Below are 19,479 nucleotides of genomic sequence, written 5' to 3' on the forward strand. Positions count from 1 at the left end.
ATTTTTTAGTAGAGACGGGGTTTCACCGTGTTAGCCAGGATGGTCTCGATCTCCTGACCTCGTGATCCGCCCGTCTCGGCCTCCCAAAGTGCTGGGATCACAGGCTTGAGCCACCGCGCCTGGCCTTAAGGCACAATTCTTAATGTTGTGGCACAGCAATGAATAAACTGGACCAAAAAAATCTCTGCTCCCATGGTGTTGACAGACAATAAATGAAATATTTTAAGGATAAGATATTGTATGTCAAATATTGATGACAGGTAGAGACAGGGATATAAAGTGTCAGGGTAGGATTGCAAGTTTAAGCAAACTAGTCAGGAAAATCTCTATGAAAATGTGATATCTGAGGCTGGGCGTGGTTGCTCACGCCTGTAATCTCAGCACTTTGGGAGGATGAGGCAGGCAGATCACAAGGTCAGGAGATCAAGACCATCCTGGATAACATGGTGAAACCCCGTCTTTACTAAAAATACAAAAAAATTAGCCACGCGTGGTGGCAGGTGCCTGTAGTCCCAACCACTCGAGAGGCTGAGGCAGGAGAATGGTGTGAACCCGGGAGGCAGAGCTTGCAGCGAGCCGAGATCTCGCTACTGCACTCCAGCCTGGGTGATAGAGCAAGACTCTGTCTCAAAAAAAAAAAAAAAAAAAAAAAAGAAAAGAAAATGTGATGAGCAAAGACCTGAAGAAAGTGAGCTATGCAGGTTCTGTGTCCTCCAGCAAGTTTCTCTGCTACCCAGTGGGCTACTCCTAAAGACCACCATTGGACTATGCCCTAACCATAGGAAGTTTCAGGTTCCTGCAATAGCCAGCCTCTCTGAAGAGGCCAGAAGCCTTTTAAATACAGATGGGATTTCCTCACGTTGCCCAGGCTGGTCTTGAACTCCTGCGCCACAACATCAAGCGGTCTGCCTGCCTCGGCCTCCCAAAGTGCTAGGTTTGCTGCTTTCTGCATTTTCTACTTCTGTATCCCTTAAGAGTAAGAGTGGTCTTTTGTTCCTTTTAGTGGTTAACAACTTTTGAGTAGTTATCAATTCTTTTTTTTTTTTTTTTTTGAGACGGAGTCTCGCTCTGTCACCCAGGCTGGAATGCAGTAGCATGATCTCAGCTCACTGCAACCTCTGCCTCCTGTGTTCAAGCGATTCTCCTGCCTCAGCCTCCTGAGTAGCTAGTAGCTGGGATTACAGATGCGTGCCACCGTGTCAGCTAGTTTTTTGTAATTTTAGTAGAGAAGGGGTTTCGCCATCTTAGCCAGGCTGGTCTCAAACTCCTGACCTCAGGTAATCTGCCTGCCTCAGCCTCCCAAAGTGCTGGGATTATAGGCGTGAGCCACTGTGCCCGGCCTACAATTCTTTTTTTTTTTTTTTTTTGAGACAGAGTCTCGCTGTGTCGCCCAGGCTGGAGTGCAGTGGCACAATCTTGGCTCCTCCAGTTTCTTTTTTTTTTTTTTTTTTTGAGACGGAGTCTCGCGCTGTGTCACCCAGGCTGGAGTGCAGTGGCGCGATCTCGGCTCACTGCAAGCTCCGCCTCCCAGGTTCAGGCCATTCTCCTGCCTCAGCCTCCGAGTAGCTGGGACTACAGGCGCCCGCCACCACGCCCGGCTAGTTTTTTGTATTTTTTTAGTAGAGACGGGGTTTCACCATGTTAGCCAGGATGGTCTCGATCTCCTGACCTCGTGATCCGCCCGCCTCAGCCTCCCAAAGTGCTGGGATTACAGGCTTGAGCCACCGCGCCCGGCCAAAATAAAGGCTCCTCCAGTTTCAAGTGATTCTCCTGCCTCAGCCTCCCAAGTAGCTGGGACTACAGGCGCCTGCCACCACACCTGGCTAATATTTTTTTTTTCTTTTGAGAGGGAGTCTCACTCTGTCACCCAGGCTGGAGTGCAGTGGCGCAATCTCAGCTCATTGCAAGCTCCGCCTGCCGGGTTCACACCATTGTCCTGCCTCAGCCTCCCGAGTAGTTGGGACTACAGGCGCCCACCACCACACCCAGCTAATTTTTTTTTTATTTTTAGTAGAGACGGGGTTTCACCGTCTTAGCCAGGATGGTCTGGATCTCATGACCTCATGATCCACCCACCTCAGCCTCCCAAAGTGCTAGGATTACAGGCGTGAGCCACTGCGCCCGGCCCACATCCAGCTAACTTTTTTTGTACTTTTAGTAGAGATGGGGTTTCACTATGTTGGCCAGGCTGGTCTTGAACTCCTGACCTCATGATCTGCCTGCCTCAGCCTCCCAAAGTGTTAGGGTTGCAGGTGTGAGTCACCACGCCCAGCCCCAACAATTCTTTATATTGAATTTTCCCTGTTCAAATTAGCAGTGTGATTTCTGCTTACTGAGTAGACTAACTACATTCTTTTTGTGTTCTCAATCCCTGAGGGCCCAAGGGTGGCCCATGTCAAATACATCGTAAGTGTTCACTGGTTTGACTACAGGAACAGCAGAGATTTCCTTTCCCAACTTATTGTTATAAAATCAGAATGTTGAAAACATTAAATATTTCAATGATAGAAAACAAGGAGGTTGAGTCATCTTCAAGTTTTTAAAAGTGGCTATGAAATTATTTTTTCATTTCATTAAAAAAATTTTTTTTTTGTCATAGAGATGGCATCTCACCATGTTGTCATAGAGATGGCATCTCACTATGTTGGCCAGGCTGGTCTTGAAATCCTGGGCTCAAGCAATCCATTGGTCTTGGTCTCCCAAAGTGCTGGGATTATAGGTGTGAGCCACTGTATCTGGCCAGTTGTGAAATTATAAAAACATGTAACAATTCTTTTTTTTGAGACAGAGTTCCGCTCTAGTTGCCCAGGCTGGAGTACAATGGCACGACCTCGGCTCACCGCAACCTCCGTCTCCTGGTTTGAAGCAACTCTCCTGCCTCAGCCTCCCGAGTGGCTGGGATTACAGGCATGCGCCACCACGCTCGGCTAATTTTGTATTTTTAGTAGAGACAGGGTTTCTCCATGTTGGTCAGGCTGGTCTCCAACTCCCGACCTCAGGTGATCCACATGCCTTGGCATCCCAGAGTGCCGGGATTACAGGTGTGAGCCACCGTGCCCAGCCCAACATGTAACAATTCTCCATGTTGAATGTTTTATTTATTTATTTTTTAAATACAGTGGAGTTCCAGCAGATGTACATTCAACTTATGCCAAGTCAATTAAAGCATTTTGGACCAAAAATAAAAAGAAGGAAATGATAATAATAGTGCAAATATTTTGTCTGCCTGAGCTTACGGCTGAACTGGGAGACTGGGAGCAGCAAAGGCACTGTTCCCTGGGGAAATGGGAGGTGGCTTGAGTCCTAGGTACTTCTCAGAGTGTAGACACTCGCTGCACTGAGTGCTTCCTTTATTGAAAGAAATGTACACTTGGCCTCCACACAGAAACTACTTTATCTGGAGCTCCTGAAGAAAAAGAGGCTGGGCATGGTGGCTCATGCATGTAATCCCCACACTTTGGGAGGCCAAGGCAGGAGGATGGCTTGAGTCCAAGAATTCAAGACCAGCCTGGGCAACAAAGTGAGACTCCATCTCTAAAAAAATAAAATAATTAGCCGGGTGTGGTGACACACGCCTATAGTCCCAGCTACTCAGGAGACCGAGGCAGGAGGATTGCTTGAGCCCAGGAGTTCAAGGCTGCAATGAGCTATGATTGCACCAGTGTACTCCAGCTTGGGAGATAGAGTATGACCCTGTCTCCAAAAAAAGAAAAAGAAAAAGGAAAAGATATCATTCTATCACTGGGCATTGGAGAGAAGCTGGCTGCAGCAGTTAGCGAGAGACAGCAGGCCAGTCCCAACGTGGTACCTCTTTAATGAATTTCAAGGGTGACTACTTTTATTCCTTCTAAAGAAAATGGTGACCGCACACTGTCAATGTGCTGCTTCAGAAGTTAGCTTCAATGTTAACAGCTACAGCCTAGCATGTTGAGGACAGGGTGGGACTGCTATAAAGGCAAACAATGGGGCACACAACTTTCAAAGGACCAGAACAGCCTTCACAAGTTCCCATTCCTCAGGCTGCCAAAATGTGTCTGAATCCCCACTCGACTACATGTTGTCAAGTTCTATCATCTGTCTAAGCCCCAGTTGCCTCAAATGTAAGATAATACCTCTTCAAAGGCTAGTATGAGGATTACATAAAACAATACACATGAAACACACAGTACAGTGCCTGGTACCTACAGCTGTTAAACTAATTTTTTTAAATGATAGTAAAACACACCATAAGCAACATTAAGAGACAATTTGGCAAAAATAATTAGAAACTTATATCAGAAAAAGGGTTTCTAGTACACAAGAGCTCCTCCAAACCAATAAAAAAGGGGCCAACAATCAACAGAAAATGAGCAACGATTATGGAGTTCATAGAGAAGAAAACAGAAGTGGTGCTTTAACGTATGAAAAACTACTCAATTTGACTCATAATTTGAAAATTCCAAATTAAAATTAGTCCAAAGTTGTATTTCATCTAAAAAGATCATGTAAACAGCTACAAATTTAATAGACAGCAATGTGGAAATATTTAAAAATGGCAAATTCACTTATCCACTGACTCCAGTACATTTTTAGGAATTTATTACATAAATTCACAAATGACATACGTATTGGGTTATTCAATGCAGTATCGCTCCTAACAGCAAAAGATTAGAAATAATATAAATGTAGGTTAAGAGCAACTCAAGCAATAAAAGCATGTCTACAAACTGAAATAACAGACAACAGTATAAAAGAATGTGAAAGCTCCTTATGTATCGATTTTGAATGATCTCTAAAATATATTAACTGAAAAAAGAATAAGGCATACTATGCCATAATTTGTAAAAGGAGAAAATTCATATGTACTATGTATGTATGTGAATGTATATGTGTATGTACTTGCCTGCATATGGATAACATGACTCTGGAAAGGTACAGAGAAACAGGTAACCTTGGCTGCTGCAGAGAACTGGCAGACTGACGCATAGGGCAGAAGGTGGCTTTTCATGTTTTTACCCTTTTGTGTCTTCTGAATATATGAATCACATAAACATGTTATTTATTTAAAACAAATTAAAAAGTGGCCTTACTTGCATATGGTCTGCCCTTCCAGCTGTCATCTGTTGGGTTAGAGAGCTGGCTCTGGCCTCTCTCAGAGGGATTTTTATCTATGCTGCTTAAGGACTGGCGGTCCAGATCCACATCCTAAACATAAACCAGAGGGAAACACAATGCTCACTTTTCTTCATCATAATTTGGGCAGAGACGTGCCTGTTTTAATATGGCTGGTCCAGCCTGTATTCAAGTGCCTTGCTTAGCTCAAAATAAAATTATACCACATGCTTAATGTAACATGCCTCACAGGCTGCAACGGAGAGATTAAGAATTTAAATTACTTCTCCTCCCAGTAAAATTTAATATTTTCCTATTCCAACCAAGAGGACATTTCTCCACATATTAGGATTTAACAATAAGAGTGACAAATTTTTTATGCGATCAAGTTCAAAGATAAATTACTAGTGCAGTAACTAGTTTTTTAAAAAGTTGACAGCAGGCCAGGCACGGTGGCTCATGCCTGTAATCCCGGAACTTTGGGAAGTCAAGGCAGGCGGATCACCTGAGGTCAGGAGTTCAAGACCAGCCTGGTCAACATGGTGAAACCCCATCTCTGCTAAAAATACAAAAATTAGCTGGGCGTGGTGGCGGGCACCTGGAATCCCAGCTACTTGGCAGGAGGCTGAGGCATGAGAATCGCTTGAACCCAGGAGGCAGAGGCTGCAGTGAGCTGAGACTGGGCAGCTGCACTCCAGCCTGGGGACAGAGAGACTGTCTCGACAAAAATAAAATAAAATAAAATAAATAAAAAACTTAACAGCAGAAGACAGTTGCTGTATCCCAAATGCTTTTTAAAATCTAATGGTCTTAGAGTCATTTAGGAATAAAAGTTAATAATTCAACTCCTCTCTGTAAACCAAAGTATTTAAAAGTGAGATTTGAATTAGAACTTCTTTATGTGGACTCACACAAAAAGTAAGAACTACCACTTCTTTGGTGAAGAGGAAAGCGCTATTAATTTAGGAGGGCAACAAACAAGCACAGTTACACCAAAGCACTGTTTACAATGTTGAAATCCTAGAACTAACCTGAGAGTCTGGTAAGGGAGAAGTAAAGAAATTATAATACTATGCAGCCACTGAAAAGGCTGCTCTTAAAGAATAGTTTAAAATATGGAAAAACGCTTACATGTTGTTATATGCTAAATGATCCCTCATTTCAAATGTGGCTGGCTTTCCTAGGCAGGCACAGTCACACAAAGCGGCAGCTAGAAATGTAAACTGCTTTTTACTTGGCGAGGTTACTTACTTGCTTAATGCTTTTCTGGACTTTCTAAAAAATATATTATGAACATATATTATTTTTAGATCTTATAACTTTTTTACTCACTTCCCATTAAAAAAAAGTACAAACTATACAGGCTTACTGATCTTTTACTAAGATAGAACAAAGAAAAGACAACCAAAGAAGAACCCCAAATCCTACCAAATGCTTTTCTGATGAATCTTCCTCCATTCCTACAGGTCTCCATGTCAGCAAACTTAAGAAAAAGAAACAGAAAAAAAATAATCAATGTGAAAGGCAATCAGGAGCTTTAAGACATCCAATGCACACGGAGATAAACGGGAACAACTGCATGAACACTTACACATGTGGGATGGTTGTTTTGAAAATATCCAACATACAGTTGCAGGTTTCATCCCAGACTTCAGGACTGAATTTCTCTCCATTGGATATTACTAAGTTTTCTAAGCAATTTGTACCTGATCGCGCCAACTGTTCGTTATCTGTAAAATAAAGCAGTATCTATCATTAAACTTCTACTGCTATTTTGATGCCAACCAGGTCTCAAATACTGTATATTGTGAGTTGGAGACAGCAACTGGTGAGTTTCTAGGCCTTTCATTAATGAAGCCATGCTACAGACAGTATTAAAATTTTCATTAAAATTTTTTTGAAGAGATAAAATTGTTTATCAGTTTTATTGCTAAAGAAAGAAGGTCAACATTTTGCTACTTTAAGTGGCTCATGTATGAAAAATGGTAATAGAAGAGAGAAAATACTAGACCAGGTTTTCAAAAATTTAGTCACTCATACACTACATTTCCAATTTTTGCCATTTGAACAATATCAAATATTTTGTCATTTATTTTAAAATTAAGTCACTTTTTGAAAAGTGTAACTAATTTGGCCTTGCCCTAAGCCAAAATTATCTACGGAATCCAGGTCTAATGTGCCAGCTGGGTATTTTTCCTGACAAACTCTAAAATAAACACACAACTACTCAAATGAAAAATGTCTCTTGATGAAGCTGTTGATCTTGACTGAAACAGTACATTTTAAAAACATTTTACTAGAGAAAATTTCAAACATACAAGAGTAAAAAGAACAGTATAATACATGAAGGTACATCTTGTAGAATGTAAAAATAACTACATCCCATCTTTAAGAAATGCTTTATGAACTGACTTGGGGGGGACTGTTTTTATATTGTAATTAAAACACACACATTTCACCAACTAAATTGCACATTGTACTCCTTGGCACTACATCCATGCTTTTAAATATTGAAAAAACTAACCTCTCATTAAGGACTATGTAAGAAAAATGATGCCTAGAGGCTTAAAGAGTACCTTGTTTTACGCACCACTGCAATTGTGCAAATACATCAGAAAGAAGAACTTCATTCAAAGCTTCATAAAACTGGGTAAAAACATCACAAATAGCATAAAGTGCGTGATTGCAGGTTGTTGTCATCCACTCAGATTTCTGGGAAAACAAAAAGATAACACTTAAAAGCTATTCTCCCTGCAGTGAGATAGGCACTCTTGTACTCCTGGGAAAACTGTTGTAGAAAGCAATTTGGTGATATGTATCAATAAGACATCTTAAAAATGTTAACACAATCATACGTACAGAGGATATACACAGAGATATTTATAAAATTATGGTAATGATGCCAAAAGTGGAAGCCAGAAGTGAAAAAAAAATGGATAGATTTGGTTACTTAAAAGCTAACTTTTCCAAAATGAAAAGAAAATAAAAATAATAAAGTGGGCAAATCATCTGCAACTCATGTAAGCATATGCTACATTATTTATATATTTTAAAATGCATAAATCAATAGGAGAAAGATGAATAACCTAGTAGATGAGCTAAGAGTAATTCACAAAAGAAGAATTCATAAAAGGCAACTCTTAAGAATGATCAATCCTATGAGAAAAAATATGCCACCTCACTAGCAGTTTGAAACACTTTTTCAATGTGATACATTTGGCTTATCAAATTAGCAATGACTAAAACAAATTAAAATGAGAAGACCTGGAACGAATATGGAGAAACAGAAACTCTCATGCATTGCTGACAGAAGTGTAAATGGCTACAGAGATATCTGCAGGTCAGCTTAGTGGTACATATCAAAAGGCTTAGTAATATGCAGGCCCCAAACCTGGCCACTTGTCTTTAAAGAGGAAAACACCACCACAAGTACAAGTGTAGCTGCAAAAAATGTTCATTTCAGTGCTGTCCAGAAAAACTGGAAGCAGCCTAAATGTTCATGAGCTGTGGAACATCCACAGCTAAGACTATTTTGTAGCCATTATTAAAACAACATTGTAGAAGAACGGCTGGGTGTGGTGGCTCACACCTGTAATCCCTGCACTTTGGAGGCTGAGGCGGGTGGATCACTTGAGGTCAGGAGTTTGAGACCAACATGGCCAACATGGTGAAATCCTGTCTCTACTTAAATTACAAAAATTAGCTGGGTATGGTGGCATGAGCCTATAGTCCCAGCTACTTGGAAGGCTGAGGCAGGAGAATTGCTTAACTTAGGAGATGGAGGTTGCAGTGAGCTGAGATTGCACCACTGCGCTCCAGCCTGGGTAACAGAGCAAGACTCTGCCTCAAAAAAATGAAACAAAACAAAGGAACAAACAAACAAACAAACAAACCATTCTAGAAGAAAAGTTATGGCTATGGAAAAATACTCATGTATTAAGTTTAAGAAGTAGTTTACATATGTGTGTTGGAATTCTATTTTCATAGAAGAAAAAAGGTGGATCACAAATACATGTGTGGGTGGACACACAGATGAAAGTCTTAACAGTGGCTGCCTATGAAAAACTGCAACTGTGGGTGTTTACATTTTTCTTTCTTTTTGTCTGTGTTCTGTAGTTCTATTTGTTTTATAATGAGGAAAAACATATTTAAATTTAAAAAGATTAGAAAACTCCATCTATACTATGACCTCAACCATATTTATTTATTTAAGAGATTGGGTCTCACTATGTTGCCTAAGTTGGTCTCAAACTCCTGGCCTCAAGTAATCCTCCCACCTCACCTTCCCAAAATGCTGGGATTATAGGCATGAGTCACTGTGCCTGGCCTCTGAACCATATTTAAACCATGCAGAAGACTGAGAAAAATTTGCAAAAACATTAACTCTAATTTCGGATGGTAAAAGGAATAATTTTTTTGTATTTGCCTAATATTCCATATTAAGCATATGTCACTTTTATGTTGGGGTGAGGGAAGGAATGCTGTTCCCAAAAGAAATAAAAAAGATACTTTTCCATCTAAAAATCTTGAGCCTAGAATACCCTTTCGTTATCCCTGAACCTCTAAGGGACCAAATAAAAACACCTACAGGCATCAAACATCCTTTTAAAAAAAAAGGCCTAATATTCAACATCATCTCCAAATGCAACTTCATTAAAAACCCTTAAGGGAGCAGAGACATTCCACTTTCTGACTGCTCAGAGGTTGATATGAACAAAACAACTACAGTGACCAGTCAGCAGCCCTGCTGAACTGGAAGGTGCAATGCCTGAGGGCCAAGCAGCAGGCCACAGAGATGCGTTTCCTCTCATTCTTCTGAACGTGGAGAAGAGTCACTCAGGACTAGCTGATATTGGTAGGAGAGTATCAGAAAGGTGTTTCCATTTTTAAAACCTTAAGTTGCTCAGTATTTAAGAACTCTGGGTAGACGATGACGCAGCCCCTACAGGCAAATATAGGCCAGAAAGGCTTTCCTCTCCATTATACCCAGGGCAGTGCTGTAGTTTTCACCCACCTCTGACTGTTGCTCAGGGAGTTTCATATTGTCAAAAATCCGAAATACAATTCTGAACAGGTCTTGCCACCAGTGTTTTTCAAAGGTGTGGCCATAGCTCTTCATGATCTCAAACATGACTGTGAGTCCCCTGGAGGAAACAAAGTCAGGCACAGAAGAAAGAATGGTGGAGAAGAGAACAACAGAGAAAAGAGTGGGGTCAGGTAAGCAAGTAAATGAGGTTCATTTCAGTGATGTAAGGGGCCACCACACGGGAACATGGTTACCTTGTTCGTACATCTAACTTGCATCTATTAATGATGCAGGAGAGTTCGAATAAGATGGGGAACCAGCCTCGGACCCAGACTCTGTCACCAGGAGCTACATTCATGTCATCACTTGTGTATTCTTGTAGCACCTATGATGAAAATCACATCTCAGGTGTAAACTAATCATGCAAAAGGAAGGAACTGAAAGGGAACTATATACCAATTAAGGCCCCACACATTTTTCTCTCCCAAAAATCTCCATTCAGCAAGGGTACAGTGGGAACAGACTGCACAAAGACATTATCTGTGCCAAAGGGCATATGAGCAGCTTCCCAGTACAAACCTATGGACCTCTGCGGGTTTTAGAACAAGTTGAAGGGGGCAGATCACAAGAGTCCTGGGGGTGGGAGGTATTATACTAAGAAGAGCTCTAAAGGTCAAATGGTATTGACAAAATATCCAGGATAATTCATTATCTTAGGTCTTTCTGGAATGTTACTGTAATACATATTACTTAAAATAACATCCGCAGCTACTATTGACTGAGTGCTTGCTATGGGCCAAGCACTGTTAAAAGTTCTTTTCATGGATTAACAATTCTCACAAGGATTCCAAGTGGCAGGTAGAAACAATGGTCCTGGGTTATAGATGAATTAAGTGAGGCATTAAGAGCTTCAGTAAGCTGCTCAAGGTCATGCAGCTAGGACCTGGCAGTCTCTACAGTCTGCATGTATAGCCCTACTCTCTGCCCTATTTCTGGGATTTTGACTCCTCTGCTCTGTAACCACTCTTGAAGTGGTACTGAAAGTTCTTTAGCAACTCTTGTTATCTAATGTTAGGCAATTTCTCTCTGTGCTTTGGTTAACTCTCCTGTACAATGGGATATAATTACGTCTCATAGGTCTGACGTGGGGACTAAATGAATCAACATACAGAAAATATATCTAGAATGGTGCCCAACAAGTACTAAGTGCTCAACCAACATTGGCTCCCATTATCATCACATCTTAGTGAGCTGTTGTAAGGGATGAGACATCTCACCTTAGAGGTTTATAGCTCTTTCTGTAAAGGATACTGAAGTAGAGATCTACACAGGATATCATAGTTTAGACGGACTTGTTTTCAGCCTATTTCAGTGTTTTGGGACTCTGTCATTTAAACCAAATAGGCCTCTTTAGAAAGATAAGACACATCACAAAAAACCCCATGATTTTCAGGAGAAAACAAAAGGTGATTTTTAAATATGATTTCTCAGGCACATTACAAAGACATAATGCCATTTCCTAAAAGGGAGGTTTGTTTTCTTTCAAATAGAAAGGTCTAGCTTCTTGAGCTTTGCCAAAATACAAAAGCTAAAATACAAGTAACTTTTGCAAAAACAATTTGTAGAATACCATAGGTTCAGTATGAATAAAATACAGAATTTCACATGTAACAGATAATGAAAAGGCCTAACTCCCTGCCATGGCAGCATTTTGAAATAAACGCCTAATTTAGGGCAAACATACATTTCTAAAAGAGCAGCTGGAAAGCTCTTTGTTAGGAGCAAGAATTTCTGCTTCATGACCTTTTCCCTTCACTGCCCATCTAAGTAAGGTGGGGAAAAACGAACCCGAGGCCTCTCAGAGACGTATTTGCCACAGAAGCGGATGAGCCGAATCGCTTCCATGCTTGTGTCAGGGAAAGCGGCGTTGCAGGCGAACTCTGATAAGCACTTCACAGCATCCTGAAAGGAATCGATGGCTGCAGGAAAATGGTGCTGGAAAATAGTTGCTGGGGGAACACAAGGCACATTTATCATAAGATCAGGATTTAGAAATGAGGATGAAAACATGCACGTGCGCACAAACACATACACACATATATCAGAGATAACTGTGAAAATCTAAGGAAAGCATGTCAGTATCTTTGGAAGACAGTTTTTCTTTTTTTTTTTTTTGAGACGGAGTCTGGCTCTGTCGCCCAGGCTGGAGTGCTGTGGCCGGATCTCAGCTCACTGCAAGCTCCGCCTCCCGGGTTTACGCCATTCTCCTGCCTCAGCCTCCGGAGTAGCTGGGACTACAGGAGCCCGCCACCTCGCCTGGCTAGTTTTTTGTATTTTTTAGTAGAGACGGGGTTTCACCGTGTTAGCCAGGATGGTCTCGATCTCCCGACCTCGTGATCCGCCCGTCTCGGCCTCCCAAAGTGCTGGGATTACAAGCTTGAGCCACCGCGCCCGGCCGGAAGACAGTTTTTCTTATTAAATTACTCACTGGGTACAGCTTGGGCTAGATAATCTTTCTGAGCTCAAGCAATGATGTAAAGGCCCAAATACCCATTCATTCAACATTTATTGAATGCCAACTATGTGCAAAGATGAGTCGATGCCTACAAATTTCCATAGAAATGAAGTAAACATCACGTTACATGCTTGCAGGCAGAACCCAGGACTCCTGGTCAGTCCAGAGGAGGGGGACACTGCACTAACGCTGGGCTGGACTGCCCGAGTGCAAGTCCTGGTTCTACTACATCCAAACTGTGTGTCCTCAGGCAAGTTCTTATATTTATTTTTCTGTGCCTCAATTTCCTCTTTAGTAACATGGGGGAAATAATGGGATAGTCTGTTCTCACTATTCATGAGAGTTACATTCTATAAAGTTGCCATAAACACTGAATTCAAGAATAGTGAACCATGGCTCTTAGGGAAAATACGGAGATAGGCAGCTAGATGCCTGCAAGTCTCTGGTCAGAACATTGTCATCAGCTGATCAAGACATAACCTTGTTGTATGTGTGTTCCTGATGAAAAGACTCCTTATTTAATAGATACTGTTGATTCATTAACACTGAACTCACAGCCAATAGCACTGTAACTCATTCTTGAAGGAAGCTCATCTAACACACATATTTTTTCCATAAGACACATCACAGTCTTTCTGCACGTAGAACACTACCCAGCATTCAGCACTATGCTTGGGCGACATTTTAAACAGTGAAATAAATCACCAACAAAAAGCACAAAAATGTAAAAAAACATGGCACTCGATAGGTCACAGAAAGCACACTTGTTTATGTCATGGCAGCTCAAACAAGAAGGCAGGGCACCACCTTCTTCCACCACAACGGGGAATGTGCGCCTTGGGTGACTCAAGTTTTTGCTGTTCTGTGCATGCACATGTTGGCAAATGACCACAAAAGCACCATGAGTACTGGTTGTGGCATTATTAATGTATATACATTTTAGTGAGTACATACACGGAATCCACCAATAATGAGGACTGACTGTACTTCTTTTATAGTCATTAGAGTGGCCTTGGGATTGATTTGACTTTCAAATTTCATCTGGCTTGAAATAACATTCACGTTTATCTGCTGGACCCAAACTGACTGATAACAGTAAAGGCCATTTAGAGAAGGCAAGGAGAAAGTCAAAACGAGTTAAAATGAGGATTAATACTCATCAAGTGCTTATAACACTGCCTGGCCCATTACTATATCACAGTAGAGCCAAGGTAGGGAAGCCCCTGTAGGCAGTAAAATAGACAGCAAGTAAGTGACACCCTTCTAGACGTGCAGGTGGGACATCAGTAGGGAGGGAACAGAGCCACTTACTGACAATGTGGCAAGTGGTCTGGAAGGCCAGCTCCACAATGTTCCCGTCATGATCAGAGGCTGCCTGGTGGAACACGGCAAAGATGTTCTTCCAGCCTGAACGGATGTTGGCTGCCTGGGAGTTCACCATCTGGGCGATGCAGCGGATCACCATGTCCCGGATGGTGGGAGACCTGAGGAAGGAATGGGATGGCCATATCATCTGTACTTTGGAGAATGGGAAGAGAAATGAACATAGCTCATCCCTTAGAAGCAGCACTTAAACATTTCTTATAGCACATAGCAATTCACATTTGGGCTCTGCCCCATTTCCTCTGACTTTCATTCCAAACCTAGCATGCTGCATAGAGCTACAACCACCATCCTGCAATCACGAAACAATAAACTCAAGGTTGAAAAGCTGACCCTCTGAATGGAAGAACAAAAGGAAAAAGCCTGGGTCTCAAATAGTCCCTATCCAGGCCATGGAACCAAAGTTGAATGCTTGCCTCTGACTTCTTTCCTGTTACGAAAACAATAAATAGCCTTGAGGTTTAAGTCACTGTTGGTCAGTTTTTCTGGCCAAAAACATTTCAAATAATATAATTCTGCAACCTAGAGATAATCATTACTAAATTCTTGTGTGTATCTTCTTAGATTTTGGGGCAGGGATATACCTATCGATAAACGCATGTATGTGGACTGGAGCATACATATATAATTTAAGGTGCAATGTTTGCCTAAATTACTATAAAGCAAAACTTGAAGATAGAGAAAATGGCTGATTTTCTGGAACAGCTGCAATTGTCTCACAACCTGTTAAGACATACGATTATGGAGGAACCTTATTATCTCACAAACAGCAAGAAGGAAAGCTATATAAGCCTATAACTTCAATAGTACTAGTTTTAAAAATCAGTACAGTAGCCTTGGGATTGCAGGTTTGACTTTCGATTTTTTTTTTTTTTTGAAACAAGGTCTTACTCTGTTGCCCAGGCTGGAATGCAGTAGAGCGACCTCGACTCTACAACCTCTGTCTCCCAGGCTCATGACTTTCAAATTTTATCTGGCTTAGAATGACATTCATGTTTGTCTTCCAGGCTCACACTAACCAATAATAGGAAAGGCCATTTAGAGAAGGCAAGGAGAAAGTCAAAACAGTTAAAAATTAGCTGAAAGTTCACAAAGTAAACATGTCACCTGCAGATAACAAAGGACTGACTACACAACATAAGTAACTTCCATATATAATAAAAATGAATTCATGGTTGTCTCTCCACGGAGAATAAAGCAACTTTTTGACGAAACTATATTTATTATGTTTTTTGCCTGATTGTTAAAAGTAAGATAGGATGACAGTAAAAGTTTTGGAAAACGCAGAAAAAGGATGATAAAAAAAATTTGCCTGGGTGCGGTGGTTCACACCTGTAATCCCAGCACTTTGGGAGGCTGAAGCAGGTGGATCACTTGAGGTCAGAAGTTCAATACCAGCCTGGCCAACCGTGGTGAAACCCCGTCTCTAATAAAAATACAAAAATTAGCCGGACATAGCAGTGCACGCCTATAATCCCAGCTTCTTGGGAGGCTGAGGGAGGAAAATAGCTTGAACCTGAGAGGCAGATATTGTAGTGAGCCGAGATTGCACCACTGCACTCCAGCCTGGGCAACACGGCAAGACATCTCAAAAAAAAAAAAAAAAAAAAAAAATCCTTTACATGATATATGGTATTTCATATGGAGAGATACATTTAACTATCCCTATTATACTGTCTGTCCAATTCTACAACCTGTCCTCTTCTCTAAACTGTTATTAGTAATTTCCCACATTATAAACATTATGAACTTTTTTTTTTTTTGAGATGGAGTTTCTCTCATCATCCAGGCTGGAGTGCAGTGGCGTGATCTTGGCTTACTGTAACCTCCACCTCCCACGTTCAAGTGATTCTCTTGCCTCAGCCTCCTGAGTAGCTGGGATTACAGGCATGCACCACCACGCCCGGCTAATTTTTGTATTTTTAGTAGAGACGGGGTTTCACCATGTTGGCCAGGCTGATCTCGAATTCCTGACTTCAGGTGATCCACCTGCCTCGGCCTCCCAAAGTACTGGGATTACAGGTGTGAGCCACCTCACCCGGCCAAACATTGTGAACATTTTTAAGAGTGAAACGATATCCCATGTTGTGCCTGTACCAACATTTACTTTAACACTTGTTTATTTAGATAGTTTCTGCTTTTTTCTAGAAAACTATTTTCTGTGTGGAATTACTGAGTCAAAGGGGCACAAAAATATCAGGATTCTTGATACATATCACCAAAATGCTTTTGGAAATGTTACAGTAAGTTACAGTTCCACTGATAGTATCTGAGAGTGCCTGACAACATGTGATTCTAAACTCACCCTGCCCCTTTTCAAATGGGAATAGGACAGGCAGGGAAGGCCTGGAGTTAGGAGATGAGGGCTTCCATGCAATCAGGCTTGCACACGTGGCTTGGCCATGTGAGGACTCGGTCTCCTCAGGCGCTCTCAATGGTGCTCTCAATGGTGCTCCCAAAGGCAGGAAAATACTTTTGTGTATTTGCTAAAGGGTGATGCCAGACTCTGGGTTTAATTTTGGTTCTCTTAAATAAAGCAGACATACAGACACCAGAAGAGAGACACATCAAGGAAACTTTTCTGGTGCCCTTTTATTCACTACCCTAACAGCCTGCTCTGGCATCCAGCTTGGGAGCTTCCATTTTCTTTAAAAAAAAAAAAAAAAGACCAGATGTGGTGGCTCACGCCTATAATCCCAGCACTTTGGGAGGCCGAGGCAGGTGGATCACTTGAGGTCAGGGGTTTGAAACCAGCCTGACCAGCATGGTTTCCATTTCTACTGAAAATACAAAACTAGCTGGGCATGGTGGTGTACGCCTGTAATCCCAGCTACCTGGGAGGCTGAGGCAGGAGAATTGTTTGAAACTGAGAGGCAAAGGTTGCAGTAAGCTGAGATCGCACCATTGCACTCCAGCCTGGGCAACAAGAGCAAAACTCCATCTCAAAAAAAAAAAAAAAAAAAGATCCAGGCTGATCTGAAGTACAACTTTTAGGGGGGTGGCAGACAAGAGGAATTAGGTCCAAAAGTCATCCTTGACATCTCTTCCTTTATGCTCCATGGCCAATTCATCAGCACATGGTGTAAGATGCCCTTTCCAAATGTGCACAGAATCTGATCCATCACTGCCACTGCTCCCACCTTGGTCCAAACCTGGACAACTACAATGGCCTCCTACCTCATCCTATTGCTCCTCATTTTCCAGGGATAAATTCAGGGTGGTCCTTTAAAATACGTCAGATCATTTCAGTTCTCTGCTTAAAATCCTCCAATGGCAGGCTGGGCGCAGTGGCTTACGCCTGTAATCCCAGCACTTTTGGGAGGCTGAGGCGGGTGGATCACGAGGTCAGGAGATGGAGACCATCCTGGCTAACACAGTGAAACCCTGTCTCTACTAAAAACACAAAAAATTAGCCGGGCGTGGTGGCAGGTGCCTGTAGTCCCAGCTACTCAGGAGGCTGTGGCAGGAGAATGGTGTGAACCTGGGAGGCGGAGCTTGCAGTGAGCCAAGATCGCGCCACTACACTCCAGCCTGGGCGACAGAGCGAGACTCCATCTCCAACAAAAACAAACAAACAAACAAAACAACAACAACAAAAAACCTCCAATGGCTTCCATCTTTCACAGAGAGCAAGCCAAAGTGCTGACAATGGCTGACAGCTCCTATGTGAGCTAGGCACACTGCTACCACTGGGAGGGACTTCACCTTCTACTACCTGCCTTGTTCCCTCCATTCAAACCACACTGCCCTCCTTACCTATGCCAAGCACTACCTGCTACCGGCCTTTTGCTTTTGCTCTTCCTCGTACATAATTCTGATGCCAAGGCAGCATATGGCCACTCTTGGCTTATTCCTGACTTCCGTCAGGCCTTTTCCTGAGGGTCCCCTTACCAAACACATGTTAGCTGGCTGCCCTGGATAAAAGAGAGCTTCTGTCCCTATCCCCTTATCTTGATATACATAATGCCCTTCAGAGCACATTACCACCACTGATATTTATTTGTTTTTCTATTGGAATTAAACAGAGATTTGTTTTAAAATTTTATTATGGAAAGTTTAAAACACAGAGAAAAGTAGAGTAATATGTAATGAACTCCTGTATGCCCATCACACCCAGGTGCAACTATTTGAGGCTGAATGAAAATAGAAATTTTGTTTCATTTTTATTTATTTAGTTTTTTGAGACAATGTTTCGCTCTTGTTGCCCAGGCTGGAGTGCAAAGGCGTGATCTTGGCTCACTGCAACCTCCACCTCCCAGGTTCAAGGGATTCTCCTGCCTCAGTCTCCCAAGTAGCTGGGATTACAGGTGCCCACCACCACACCCGGCTAATTTTTGTATTTTTAGTAGAGACGGGTTTTCACCATGTTGGCGAGGCTGGTCTCGAACTCCTGCTCAGGTGATCCACCTGCCTTGGCCTCCCAAAGCGCTGGGATTACAGGCGTGAGCCACTGCGCCCGGCCGAAAACAGGGATTTTAAAATATCTTTTTTTTTTTTTTTTTTGAGACAGAGTCTCGCTGTGTAGCCCAGGCTGGAGTGTAGTGGCTGGATCTCAGCTCACTGCAAGCTCCACCTCCCGGGTTTACACCATTCTCCTGCCTCAGCCTCCCAAGTAGCTGGGACTACAGGTGCCTACCACTTCGCCCGGCTAGTTTTTTGTATTTTTTAGTAGAGACGGGGTTTCACCGTGTTAGCCAGGATGATCTCGATCTCCTGACCTCGTGATCTGCCCGTCTCGGCCTCCCAAAGTGCTGGGATTACAGGCTTGAGCCACCGTGCCCAGCCTAAAATGTCTTCTTTATAGTACCTAGCAGATGGCAGGCCTCAATAAGTACAGGCCAAGTGAATAAATGAACAGTATGGCTGCTTCACAGGGTCCGGTGTCCTGACATCTTTTATGACCTCCCTGGGGGAGAAGTGCTGGGTCACACAATTCTTATCCTGGTTTGAGGATGTTTCTGCAGTGGCTCTTTCTTTAACCTCCCTCAGCACCAGCCCCAACAGGGGTTCATGACATATTTTCTACAAGTTGCAGGGTGACATCTGTCCTCCTAGGAAAGGTTACACATAGATTTTAGCGATTTATTTACAGAAAATCTACGTGAATCACAGTCTATTTATTCTATTTGTTTCCACTGACAAGGGAGGAAAAAAGTTAACCATGTGGTTAGTGTTAGGAGGGCTTCAGGGAGCCCCCGCGGGGAATTTGACCACGGGTCTTTCAGAGTAAAACACATACCTGTTTTTCTTCATAATATGCTCAAAGGGCCTCAGAAAATCTTTCTGGAAACGGAAGTTGGCTAATTCACCCTTCTCAAGAAACTTCATGGAGAGCTGCCTTAATGAGTCAACAGCAAAGATAGCCACATCTTCGTTAGGGTTGCAGCCAACCTGAGCAAGAACAGGAACTGATATGAAACAGGTATAGTGTAATAACGACTGATGTGGGTCTCTCAACAGCAAA

General features: G+C 42.3%; 1 protein-coding gene across 1 annotated transcript in view; it reads right to left on the reverse strand.

The window, feature by feature from the left end:
• ARFGEF2 (ADP ribosylation factor guanine nucleotide exchange factor 2) overlaps nt 1-19,479 on the reverse strand; it is a 114,393-nt gene that overhangs the window by 14,052 nt on the left and 80,862 nt on the right. The window contains exons 26-34 of the mRNA XM_025399489.1: nt 19,255-19,406; nt 13,944-14,116; nt 11,966-12,126; nt 10,372-10,502; nt 10,106-10,235; nt 7,668-7,803; nt 6,683-6,821; nt 6,520-6,574; nt 5,070-5,184 (exon numbers count right to left, since the gene is read on the reverse strand). Of these exons, the coding sequence (XP_025255274.1) occupies nt 5,070-5,184; nt 6,520-6,574; nt 6,683-6,821; nt 7,668-7,803; nt 10,106-10,235; nt 10,372-10,502; nt 11,966-12,126; nt 13,944-14,116; nt 19,255-19,406 (1,192 nt within the window). The remainder of the gene's footprint in view (nt 1-5,069; nt 5,185-6,519; nt 6,575-6,682; nt 6,822-7,667; nt 7,804-10,105; nt 10,236-10,371; nt 10,503-11,965; nt 12,127-13,943; nt 14,117-19,254; nt 19,407-19,479) is intronic.

The sequence above is a fragment of the Theropithecus gelada genome, chromosome 10 (assembly GCF_003255815.1).
Source record: "Theropithecus gelada isolate Dixy chromosome 10, Tgel_1.0, whole genome shotgun sequence".
Taxonomy (NCBI): Eukaryota; Metazoa; Chordata; class Mammalia; order Primates; family Cercopithecidae; genus Theropithecus; species Theropithecus gelada.